Source organism: Oncorhynchus clarkii, chromosome 5 (assembly GCF_045791955.1).
Source record: "Oncorhynchus clarkii lewisi isolate Uvic-CL-2024 chromosome 5, UVic_Ocla_1.0, whole genome shotgun sequence".
Classification (NCBI taxonomy): domain Eukaryota; kingdom Metazoa; phylum Chordata; class Actinopteri; order Salmoniformes; family Salmonidae; genus Oncorhynchus; species Oncorhynchus clarkii.
The window spans coordinates 66,940,951-66,952,972 of record NC_092151.1 but is presented as its reverse complement, the minus strand read 5'-3'; the positions used below and the strand labels follow the sequence as shown (position 1 = coordinate 66,952,972).

General features: G+C 45.9%; 2 protein-coding genes across 6 annotated transcripts in view; one reads left to right on the top strand and one right to left on the bottom strand.

Annotated features, from left to right (window-relative positions):
- The window catches only part of LOC139409262 (breast cancer anti-estrogen resistance protein 3 homolog), an 83,566-nt gene extending 76,140 nt beyond the window's left edge, over window positions 1-7,426 (top strand). For 3 of the 4 annotated variants that reach the window (XM_071154152.1, XM_071154148.1, XM_071154149.1), the window contains 8 exons: window positions 1,250-1,695; window positions 2,263-2,363; window positions 2,696-3,501; window positions 4,136-4,251; window positions 4,359-4,530; window positions 4,673-4,784; window positions 4,871-5,077; window positions 5,274-6,794. In XM_071154152.1, coding sequence (XP_071010253.1) covers window positions 1,250-1,695; window positions 2,263-2,363; window positions 2,696-3,501; window positions 4,136-4,251; window positions 4,359-4,530; window positions 4,673-4,784; window positions 4,871-5,077; window positions 5,274-5,449 — 2,136 coding nt within the window. In that variant the 3' untranslated portion in view covers window positions 5,450-6,794. Of the gene's footprint in view, window positions 1-1,249; window positions 1,696-2,262; window positions 2,364-2,695; window positions 3,502-4,135; window positions 4,252-4,358; window positions 4,531-4,672; window positions 4,785-4,870; window positions 5,078-5,273 lie in introns of all 4 variants that reach the window. The other variant, XM_071154151.1, reaches the window with a different exon arrangement.
- Window positions 7,427-7,433: 7 nt separating this feature from the next.
- The window catches only part of LOC139409263 (formin-binding protein 1-like), a 44,278-nt gene continuing 39,689 nt past the window's right edge, over window positions 7,434-12,022 (bottom strand). Inside the window, exons 13-15 of one of the 2 annotated variants that reach the window (XM_071154154.1) lie at window positions 11,582-11,745; window positions 11,220-11,378; window positions 7,434-10,438 (exon numbers count right to left, since the gene is read on the bottom strand). In XM_071154154.1, coding sequence (XP_071010255.1) covers window positions 10,431-10,438; window positions 11,220-11,378; window positions 11,582-11,745 — 331 coding nt within the window. In that variant the 3' untranslated portion in view covers window positions 7,434-10,430. Of the gene's footprint in view, window positions 10,439-10,807; window positions 11,379-11,581; window positions 11,746-12,022 lie in introns of those variants that run through there. The other variant, XM_071154153.1, reaches the window with a different exon arrangement.

Genomic DNA, 12,022 nt, shown 5'->3' with positions numbered 1-12,022 from the left:
GACATGACACCATTTAATAATGACATCTTATCTTATTGCCTTCCGCTGGTTCACTGATCTGGCACTGACCACGCCTCTATAATTCTCATCACCGGCTAGCTGCACACGGTACGTTACACACTGTCATGTTTACCCACAAGACTGTGCGTCTCTCAACAAGAACTAGTAAGACCAGCTCAGTCCACTCCCATTCTACCATTAGACAATACACATCAGCAGCTCCAGGCTTCAGGTGATTGAGGAGGTTTCTCTCCATGCCAGTGCATCGAGGATAGTAAATTTCACAACAAAATTAATTCACAACAGATGTCTATTAGAAATATATAAACAACATTGCATGGCTAATGGATTTAACATGGATCTTAATATAAATGAGCAGTTTCATGAGGTATAAATCAAATGACTTTCAATGCGTCAGACTGGCTTTATAAACCCAAAGCATTGCCTTTGTGTGTAAAATCACAGATGGGACCCTGAATAAGAAATTGAACTCTTTTGAGCTTGTCCTTGCAGTCATGACAGGGTGGCATAAGACTGGTAAACACACACACACACACACACACACACACACACACAGCTGTGCTCAGTTTTACGGCTCAGCCTGCACCTCCTCAGTAGGACAGAGACTTTATGTAAGGATACTGAAAAACAGCATTCATGCTGCCAAGTGATCCTAATCAGGTTTAATAAGCTCCTTCCTGGTGTCACTGCGGCCCCATTGTGAAGAGGGCTTTTAAAAAGTCTAATTAGAAACCCATAACCTTCCAACTCATGATTATATAAACATAAATACTTAGTTCAATACTAAGTTAATTAAATAGTAAGGTAATTAAATGTTTGGAGGAATGACATATGTGGTGGAGTGGAGTGTGGACCAATTAAAAAAAGAATTGTATTATTTAACAAAATATTATTCAGACATTTTCAAAAACCAGGCAGGTGACCTCCTGTGTGACGTGGCAGTCTGAGTTACTGCAGCCTGTTTGGCTTGGTATGGCCTGGGCTCAGAGAGCATGCTGGGAGGTATCAGGATGTTACAGTACAGTAACAGTAGTCCTAGAGAAAACATTCAATGAGAGGGACTAGAACACCTGTTGCCACCAATCCAACTGTGAGACAAGTGTGACAAACGGAAAACAGTTCCAACTGTGTGATATTGAAAATACAGCCATTTGTATGAGCTATACAGTATGCCTGTGTGTATGTGTCTCTGTCTATATGTGCTCAACACGTGTCCTCTGGTGTCCAGGTGGCAGAGAACCTGATCCAGAGAGACGGGGACTTCCTGATCCGGGACTCTCTGTCCAGCCCTGGGAACTACGTCCTGACCTGCCAGTGGAAGAACAGCCCGCAGCACTTCAAGATCAATAAGATGGTGGTGGCCATGAACGAGGCCTACTCTCGGGTGCAGTACCTGTTTGAGAAGGAGGGCTTCGACAGCGTGCCTGCCCTGGTGCGCTACTACGTGGGAAACAGGAAGCCAGTGATGGAGGTGGTGGGAGCCATCATCTTCCAGCCCATCAACAGGGCCTTGCCCCTGCGCTGCCTAGAGGAGAAGTATGGGGTGGCCTGTGTCCGTGTGGAGACCGGTCTGACCCTGCCTGAGAGGAAGAGCCAGACCTCCAAACGCCTGAGCCTCAACATCATGAACGGACACACCCAGGACCAAAGCCTTGGACGGGGGAACCTGCTTAGGTTAGTAGGCTATCTAAGGAGGTTCAGGGTTGTCTGCTCTTGACATGGTGAATTGCCAGTGTGTTACAATGGTACAATGGAGATGCTTTCCTGCAGCTGATTTATTACGACATTAAAAGTTCATTTTATTCTCCTCTGCACCCAGGAGCTTATATAGACACTGTACATTCCGTCATACAGGGGTCACTCCAAATGGAATTGGATCTGTATAATGTTCATGTATAGCCTGCCATGCAAACAACACATGTGCACTCCAAATTTGTCACACTAATGTGGGAGTCACAGAGATAAGTATACATCTACAATAAACCATTCCTGAGGCAAAGTAAGTAAGGAGTGATGTTTAGCCTGGATGGAGAATACCAACCTCTGAGCACAATGCCAAGGCAAACCAGGATAAAAAATACCCCCTCAAATTACACAGTACCATTTTACATAAACACTGCGTCAATGTATCAGGTTTCAGTAGGGGTTAGTGGTGTGCCCAGTGGACGTGCCTCTGTTGGTAGCTAAAGGGCTCAGTCCAATTGACCTCTCTCTCTCTGTTTCTTTCTTTCTGTCTATCAGGAACAAAGACAAGTGTGGAAGCCAGCCGGCGTGTCTGAACCACGTTCAGGAGAGAAGGTTGCCTCTCAAAACCCACCAGTCAGAGAGCTTTCTTCCTCTAGGTAGGTACCTTCTCTCGCTCTCTCTCATATCCTGTTGTCAGAGGATTTACAGCCCCGACAAGCCTTCAAAACTTTGCTTTGTACCCTCAGCTCAGAAATGAGAAATGTGACATTAGCTAAGGATGGCGATAAATGTATTTCTGAAAGGATTACAGAGCAGATAAAAGTTGAAATGGAAATGGATAGATGTGCTTGATGTCTGAGTCTTTGGAATAAAAGACAGCAGCCATCACAGCAGCTCCACAGCCACACAACACAGACATGGCTCTAGCTGTTTGTACTAGGCTGCAGTGTGCAGGTTCAGGTAATGATGGTCCCCTCTCACTCCCCAGGCTCCAGGCCCCAGCCCCAGTCCCAGCTGATGGAGCATCAGCCTAGGTCCCAGTCTCCAGTGTTCAGGACGGGCAGTGAGCCGGCCCTCAGTCCCACTGTGCCAAGGAGGATGGCCTTTGAGACCCAGGCCGGAGAGGCCATCCGGGGCTCAGAAAGCCAGCTCTGCCCCAAGCCGCCCCCCAAGCCCAGCAAGGTGCCCGCCATGAGGATACCCCACTCCCCACACCTGCAGCCCCTGGCCCCTCTGGCCAGCCCAGCCCCAGGTCCCCCTGTTCCCCCACTGAAGCCCAAGAAGCAGCATCTGACCCAGGCTCTCCAGTCTCCCCAGCCCCGCAGCCCGGAGGTGAACTACTTTGAGCTGAGCCCCTGCAGCCCAGCGGATTGGGACAGGCTCCAGGCTCCAGGCTTGGGCCCCCAGCCTAACAACAACAATAATATAAACAGCTACGTAGAGAGGCTGAGGACAGAGGAGAATGAGAGGAGCAGCCATGGCTCCAAACTGGACCGCAGCTCCTACCACCATGCCATCGAAGCCCTGGAGAATGGCAGCGAAGAGGAGGAGGTGGAACAAGAGAGGAAAGGAGAGATGGATGAGATAGAGAAGACAGGGGAGGAGAAAGAGAGGAGCTTCCGGCGGCCAGTGTTGGAGACCGCGTCTACGTTCCGGCCGGGGGAGTTTGAATCCAGGCTACTGCCTGCAGAGAACAAACCCCTGGAGATGAGTGTGCTGAAGAGAGCCAAGGAACTGCTCATTCAGAAAGACCACCACATCATTGCCAAGCACATCCTCATGGCAGACTGCCAGGTACTGCACTGTCCCACTACACCATACCCAGATTACCCACAGGACATTCTCCACCGCACTAGGCCTACTGTATGTCTGAGCACTAAGGGCTGAATCTCAACTTGAGATCATAAAAGAAATGTCAGTGTACATCATTAATTAATATGAATGGGAGATTTGCAGGACAGTTTGTGTTTGCGTGATACATGTCTTATTCTTCAGCAGCATCTAATTTAGGGGCTGGACAGTCAGGCACACAGAGGGCATCAGAGACGACTGGCATTTCATTCATTTCCTCTCGCTGGTATTTTGCATTTCACAGACAGTCAGGTGCCTTATGTCTGTCTGGGAGTGGTACACTACACAAAGTGCCAAATGAAACCAGTAAATGTTATTTAGTTAGATGCACCAAAAATGCTCTGTAGCCAAACCCATGACTGGGTGTCTAGTCTTGAGGGAAACATCTTTATGTGTTGTTAAAAACAGCAATGGCACAACGTTATGTAAAGTGGCTGTGGAATTTAATAAAGATGTCTCTGGTTTAATTCAGTCAGAAGGAACTCATAATCAATGACAGGATTTCCCCAAACGTGACCATTCTAAAACACTTCCATCCTCCTATAGCTTAACAAAACAATGTTTATGTACCTGACAGGTTGCTAGGGTACTTGGTGTCTCTGAGGAGGTGAAAGGTCAAATGGGTGTGTCCTCTGGTCTGGAGCTGGTGACCTTACCCCACGGCAGGCAGCTGCGTCGAGACCTGATGGAAAGGTAAACACACATACACACCCAAACCCACCTGACACACGCCTCAGGTGATAGGAACCCACATGTAGACACAAGGCACTCATGACTGAACTCTCCGTTGTGTAACTCAGGCACCACACCATGGCCATCGGGGTTGCCGTGGACATCCTGGGCTGCACAGGAAGTCTGGAGGAGCGAACCGCCACGCTGAACCGCATTATCATGGTGGCTCTAGAACTGAAGGACTCCATGGGGGACCTGTACGCCTTCTCCTCCATCATGAAAGCACTGGACATGCCTCAGGTACCCCACTCAATACAGCCAGACATGGTCCCCCAACCCCACCACATGTTCTGAGATGAGTATTTAAAGGCAGATGTCCCTAGGGATATTGTGATTGTGCTGTTTGTTTCCTAACATACCGCATGTATGCCCTTGACCACAGATCACACGATTAGACCACACCTGGACCATGCTGAGGAGGAAATACACTCAGACTGCCATCATATACGAGAAGTCTCTCAAGCCCTTTTACAAGGGGCTGTATGAAGGAAAAGGTAAGCACTTCAATAGAGCCTCCTTGGTGCTCTTACTGAGCTTAAGTGCAGTTGTAGTCTCTGACCGTGTCCCTGTGTGTGTGTAGTGGACATGCCCCTGACTGGCACCACGGTGCCCCTACTAATGCCCCTGCTCATCTTGATGGAGCGCCCGGCGGTGGCGTTCGAGGGCATGGAACTGTGGGAGAGCAACGACCAGGGCTGTGAGATCATGCTGCGTCACCTAGAGGAGGCCCGCAGCGTAGCACACAATGCTGACTCATACACCGCCAACACTGAACACGTCCTGAAAGGTAATACACTCCACACCTTCTGCTAGATAGTGCTCACAGCTGTTAACATTATTTGTTAAACAAATGCTCTTGTCCAAAACGTCACAGCTTTCCCCATAGTGCCCGAGATTGCTTAAGACACTATAACAGAAGCATGACTAAGCTGGTATGATGTGCTACAAGGCTAACGATAATTTATTCCTCTTTTTGTGTGCAGACTTCCAGGCTGACGAGGACCTGCTGGAGATCTTTAAAACAGACTTTCAGCTGCGTCTGCTGTGGGGCAGCAGAGGGGCGGCCGTCAACCAGACGGAGAGATACGACAAGTTCACACTCATCCTAACTGCTTTGTCCAGAAAGCTGGAGCCAGCGGTCAAACACTCAGAACTCTAAACCGAGCCTGTAGTAAACAGACTGTATTAGTGAACACTGGTGGGTTGTAAAAGGACCTTCAGGCTGGTTAAGAGAGAGGACAAACTGTGCCCCGTATTGACTGGGGATGAGGAAGAAGGTTGCATAGCGAGACTACTGTGATTTCCCAACCTGTCCAAAGGAGGGAGAGTGTCTGAGATCCAGTTGGAACTCTTCCCTGGCAGTGGCAGGATATTGAGTGTGTTCTTATGAAGGGGAAATATTTCCCTCAGTAACGCCGGAGGGGGGTGGTCCAAGATCTGTTTGTGCTCCTGCCTACTCCATTGCTGTCATTGTCAAGCCAATGGAATGACAATGAGTGGAAGGGAGTTGGCATGATAGCAAAAACAGATCTGCACCATATACATGGAGTATACAAAACATTAAGGACACCTGCTCTTTCCATGACAGACGAACCATGTGAATCCAGGTGAAAGCTATGATCCCTTATTGATGTCACTTCAACCAGTGTAGATGAAGGGGAGGAGACAGGTTCAAGGATTTTTAAGCCTCAATACATGGATTGTGTAGGTGTGCTATTCAGAGGGTTAATGGGCAAGACCAAAAATAAGTGCCTTTGAACAGGGTAATGGTATTAGGTGCCATGCGCACCGGTTTGTGTGTGTCAAGAACTGAAACTCTGCTGGGTTTTTCACAATTATTCAGTTTCCCGTGTGCATCAAGAATGGTCCACCACCCAAAGGACATCCAGCCAACTTGACACAACTGTGGAAAACATTGGAGTCGACATGGGCCGGCATCCTTGTGGAACACTCTCGACACCTTGTAGAGTCCTGATGAATTGAGGCTGTTCTGAGGGCGAAAGGGGGTGCAGCTCAATGTTAGGCAGGTGTTCTTAATGTTTTCTACACTCAGTGTATGTGCAGCGGTAGTCATCCTAGTGGATGTGGCAGAGAGGAGAACACACTGACCGCACGGAGACCAAGAGGAGGACCCAAGAAGACTTTCTGAAAGAAATGGGTGTATGAATGTATCACTAAAGTAGGGACTGAGATGTAACACCCTTGTTATAAGGGTTCAACAAATGACAGAGGACATGAAATGATGAAACAGAAGTAAAGGACGACGTTTGGTCGCTATACAAGAGGCAGTTACCGTATATGGTCTAAAATACTATGGAATATATACTGCATGTACATTAACTAGTTCGTCAACTGTCTGCTTCATGTTCAATGTTCCTCAGATGTTGCGGTATACGAGTTCATCTGGATAATCCTGAATGGTAAAAGGTGTACATATTTAATGTGAGCATGTGAATGCTAGACAGTGTAATATATTTCCCTCTTAAATATTATTGACCTGTAAATAGCTGCTTATTCATTGTAATATCTTGATATGAACTCTTGTGGCAAGAAATAGACAAAGAAATGACATGCAGGTGTCTGAGTAACAACTTCAGAACATATATGTTTCAACATACGTATTGTGATTTAAAAAAAGTTGATTTAAAGTAGGAAAGTCAGTTAAGAACAAATTCTTATTTAAAATGACGGCTTACCAAAAGGCCTCATGAGGGGACGGGGACTGGGATTCAAAATATAGACCAAAACACACATCACGATGAGACAACACAACACTACATAAAGAGAGACCTAAGACAACAACATAGCATGGCAGCAACACATGACAACACAACATGCCAGCAGCACAACAACATGGTACAAACATTATTGGGCAGACAAAAGCACAAAAGGGCAAGAAGGTAGACGAAAGTTTTCAGTTGCAGCGAACTGAAAAGACGAGTGACCCAGGGATGTGTGTGCTTTTGGGACCTTTTACTGACAAGAAAGGGTGTTGTATGTGGAGGATGAGGGCTGCAGTAGATGTCTCGGATGGGGGGGGGGGGGGAGTGAAGCCTAAGAGGGTTTTATAAAGAAGCATCAACCAGAGGGTTTTGCGACGGGTATACAGAGATGTTAATGAAGTCTTCAAAAAGATGCCAATGTTTGTTCATGTGTTTGTTTATTAGAACAATTTGAGAGAACAGATTTTTTTCCCACACAAAGTGTCTCACAACATTAAAAGTAAAAATATGTGCACAACATGAAGAAATAGAAGTACTGCAATTGGTTATTACAATATATGTTAAAATAAGACAACAGCGACATTCTCATATCTACTTTTCTGTCATTAGATGAATTTGCCACCATAAGCGTGAATATTACTGAGTCTTAAAACTTATTGTTAAGTTTTGCATAATGATCAGAACTACAGCATAATGGATATGATTTAGCTCAGTTTCAGTCCAAAATGAAAATCCCTTCCTGGCATAACATTTGGTTAAGGATGCTAGTGAGAAACCTACATATCCATCATCAAAAAGTGTCATCACTGAAGGCCACTTGCACTGTGGTGCCAACAATTCGGTCCAGCACCGTTTTAGGCAATTAGAGACAAGCGTGTCAAAATCCTTGTTATTACTGATGAAGGATAGACAGACACACACTGCAGACATGAATGGGTTAACGCACTTCATATTAAAAACAACTACTTACACATTAACAACTTAAACCTTGACTTCCTCTTCTGATTTTGATCAACAATGTCCATCAGGGATTTAACCAGTATTACTATATCGGTTGATATTGTAGAGTAGGGTCAAGGGTCAATACATGAATAGGCCTACAATAGAGGCAGGTAGCCAATATACAGCGCTTAAATATTTGCTGTGAACTCCAGATATGTTGAGTCAAGCATGTACCTTCATGCTCCTCGGTAAGCTACTGAAAGGAATGTCACTGGAACAAAGGGAAGGACTTTCCCCCAGTTCTGATTTCTGATAACATACACCAGTTCAACAAAAGAGGAGTGAACATTCAAAATGAGCTCATCCAGGCAACGGAATGACATGATAAACTAAACAGAATCGCAGGGTGTATATAACCTGCACTGTTCCATTTTAAAAACAGCATTATCTGTGATAGTTAGTGCACATTCATCAAGGAAGAAGATCTGTTCCTCCATTGGATGTCTAAGACCTAGGGTTGTCTCTAGGAAGTTGAGAGAGATGCAGTTCAAGTAAGATGAACATATGGTATAACTTTCACAGCTTTAAGTAATTATTAGGAACTAAATCACTGATCGTATTAGCATTTCAAAGTGGGACCACCAAATTAACTGCAAAAAGGGGAATATTATATCCTGCCAGGGTAAAACCCTGTGTCAGTCTGATAAAAGCTACATCTTTTCTTTGTTTTAAGCAACATGGGTGATCTCTCACCATGCCAATTATGTTCATACTAATTAAAAGGGGAATCATGCAAGTTAAATTCACTTCCAAATTAATTAAATTAAAAATGGTTAGGACTAGGAGTATCAAAAGCAGTAAATTCCTATATTTTGTGGTAGTTCTGAACTGTACACCTCCTATAATAACAGTGGTCACAGCTGTCTCACTTTACATTTGTACAAAAGGTAGCATACAGAGTCCATTTCATTCATTCATTGATATTTCATAAAAAATGCTATCGGGCAAAAGTGCATCATATCCCTATTCATAAGGATGTTCTGACAAACAATGCATGGTTACTATGAGCTAACGGTACGACTGATTAAAACCCTATAAAAAGTCACCATAAAAACACATTCAGTATGAAATAAAAGAGATGTTAATACAATTCAGTAATACAATTAACTACATATATACATACAGGTATATGTATACATATGTTAATATATGTATCATCACAATCAGAAATATAATATGCGCTTGAAAGAGGAACGTTAAGGTAATGCAACACTCATTCGTGTGGAGATGGCAGCACACCGAGGCCTCAGGATGCTCCACGGAGACAGAGGAGAAGAGACGTGGCGGTCAGGCCCAAGAGCAGCACCACAGCAAGCCAGCGTAGACCGAGTCGGTTGGAGTCCTTGTGTGCAGCAGAGAGTAATGGAAGAGCACTCAGTGGGTCCATCCTCTCTCTCAGATATTATTAAGGAAAATAATGCATGGAGTGTTGTTGTTGGATGGCCTTTGTAGTTTGTTTTAGCTCAGCCTCCAGGTTTCCTGGCCTGAGCTTGAGTGGTGACTGACTGGCGAGGGAGGAAGGCCCTCTGCTGGTGTGCTGATGTCACTGCACTACCCCACCAGCCTTCCTCTTGTCTGGTGCTGGTGCAGGGAGGAGTGAGGAGGGGGTAGTGTGATGGGCAAGCCGGCTGTCTGTGACTAGAGTAGTCCTACACTGACCTGAGTGACTGAATGCGGTGCCACGAGTTACTGAACAACACCATGACAGAGATGACATTCAACACACACACGCACTAGCACAATGAGAACAATTCCATCAACACAGTTAGAACAAAAACAAGGCACACAAAAAACTAAACGTGGAAGAATGAAGAAGACATACAGGAAGATTAGAAGTGAATGAATTGGCGGCGGGAGCGACCACAGAGTTACATCCAAGACGCTGCATTCATCATGGCCAGTCCTGTATGAAGGAATGACAGTTCATGTTACAGACATGCTGAAGCGCGTTAAGGTAAGGCGACCACAGGAGAGTGGCACAGTCAGGCAGGCATTCCCAACAATAGAACGACAATGCAACAACAAGACTGGCTGTTAGTGCTGGACGTTATCTGAGGAACAGAAATACAGAGGTGAGTAGTAGTGTAGTAGTAGTGTAGTTCTCTCATTATAAATGATGATGTTGTAAGCTGCTAGCTCTAAGACCCCTCCCCGGTCCCGGATTCTGCTGTTATGCTGCAGTCGGATGGTTACTCTGTGCTGTGTCTAGGCAGACACAGTCTAGGAATAATGCTCCCCTCCTACAGAGGCATAGCTACTATCCCAAGAGTCTCTGCTGCTATGGAATCATGTTAATGGCCATGGACGTGTGCATGCAAACATGCAACCTGCCAAGCCTTTCCCCTCCCCTGTTCTGCCCACCCAGAACAGACTCAGCATGTACCCTCCACCAAAGACCTCGCCACACTGCTCCCCTCAGGAATCTGCAGTCCAATAGGAGAGAGAGAGAGAGGAGAGGAGTTACTGTACCGACCCGGCTACAGAGCATCGACACCTGCCACCACCCACACCACTAGGACAGAGACTACAACTACTCCTCTGAGTGTAATATAGTCCTGACCACCAGAGGGTGCCATTGTTGTGACACACACACGAAGAGAGACAGAGTGTACGATTATCTTAAAGAGTAGTACCGTAGTGGGAGGCATGAGTCATATAGGCACAAAACAAGCCAGTCCTTACCAGGACTGTTTAACTCCATTCCTGTCTTAAATAGGTGGAGCAGATCACTTCACATATGAGACTCACAACAGATAACACATATAAGACCATACAAAAGTAAAACAGGTAAGTTTCTTTTTCTATTTTCCAAATCTGTCACCACTGACAACTAAAAACAAGTAGAGCATTACAACATCTCCTTCTAAAAACAAAAGACACATGAACTAAAAACAAACATAACACAAATCACTTCTGAAATATTAAATACAATAATCTTCCTTTAAGTGGGGGAGGAGTCCCCTTGCCACAGCGGGCTATGGATACGTCCTCATACAGACACACATGGCTTAATTCATTGATACAGAGCTCCTGTACAGGGAGGTCACTACACTACCAGGATGTCTGTTGTGTTTGTTTGTCGTGAGCTCACACAGTGAACAAAGAAGAGGGGCTGCTGTTCTGACCAGCAATCCCCAGAGGAGGAAGAGGGGATGTGATATAGGAGTCCATGCAGGTGGTCAGATCAGATGTAGGTGACTGCACCTTTGCTGTTCTTCTCCATGGCGATCTCCACGTAGGACGTGGGCACATAGCCCTCCTCTCCGCTCTGCTTCCTGGCTCGCGTCCAGCCGTCACCCTTGTCCTCCTCGATGATGTACAGCACCTCGTTCTCCTTCATCAACAGCGTACCCTCGTTCTGACCTGGGGGTCAACAGCACAACACAGAGGCATACTGTTTGCACACAGGGAAAGAATCGCACTGTACAGGAATAGCGCGTCACATTTCATATTCACGCAAATACTAAATACTGCTCCACTAGTCAGAACGCCCACCACTATTACTGTCACTACACACAGTGAGCCAGTGAAATGCAGAGAGCATCACTGGCTCTGCTGTGCTGTACCGTTAAAGGAGTAGAGTGCTTTGCAGTGGCCAATGACTGGGAGCGGGTCGTCATCGTCAAACTCATCATCAAACTCGTCTGGCTGGTGGGCCTGTCGGGGGTCTGGCTGGTGAGGGGGGCTGCGGTGCTCCTGGTTGGGGACGTCAGTGTAACTGCCCTCAGGGCTGGATGAAGAGAGGAGGAGAAGAGAGGATGAAGAGAAGGGAAGGATGAGAGAGTCAGTTCCATCTCAGCCACTCAGGTTTAGATGGGTGAACTCATGATAACCCTGAAGAAGGCACTATGATGCCAAAACGTTGGTGGTTTACCCAATAAATTACAGGAAGATTATAAACTGAGTACCAAACATTAGAAACACTTTCCTAATATTGAGTTGCACCCCCTTTGCCCTCAGAACAGCCTAAATTCATCAGGCATGGATTACAAATTGTTTAAAGGGTT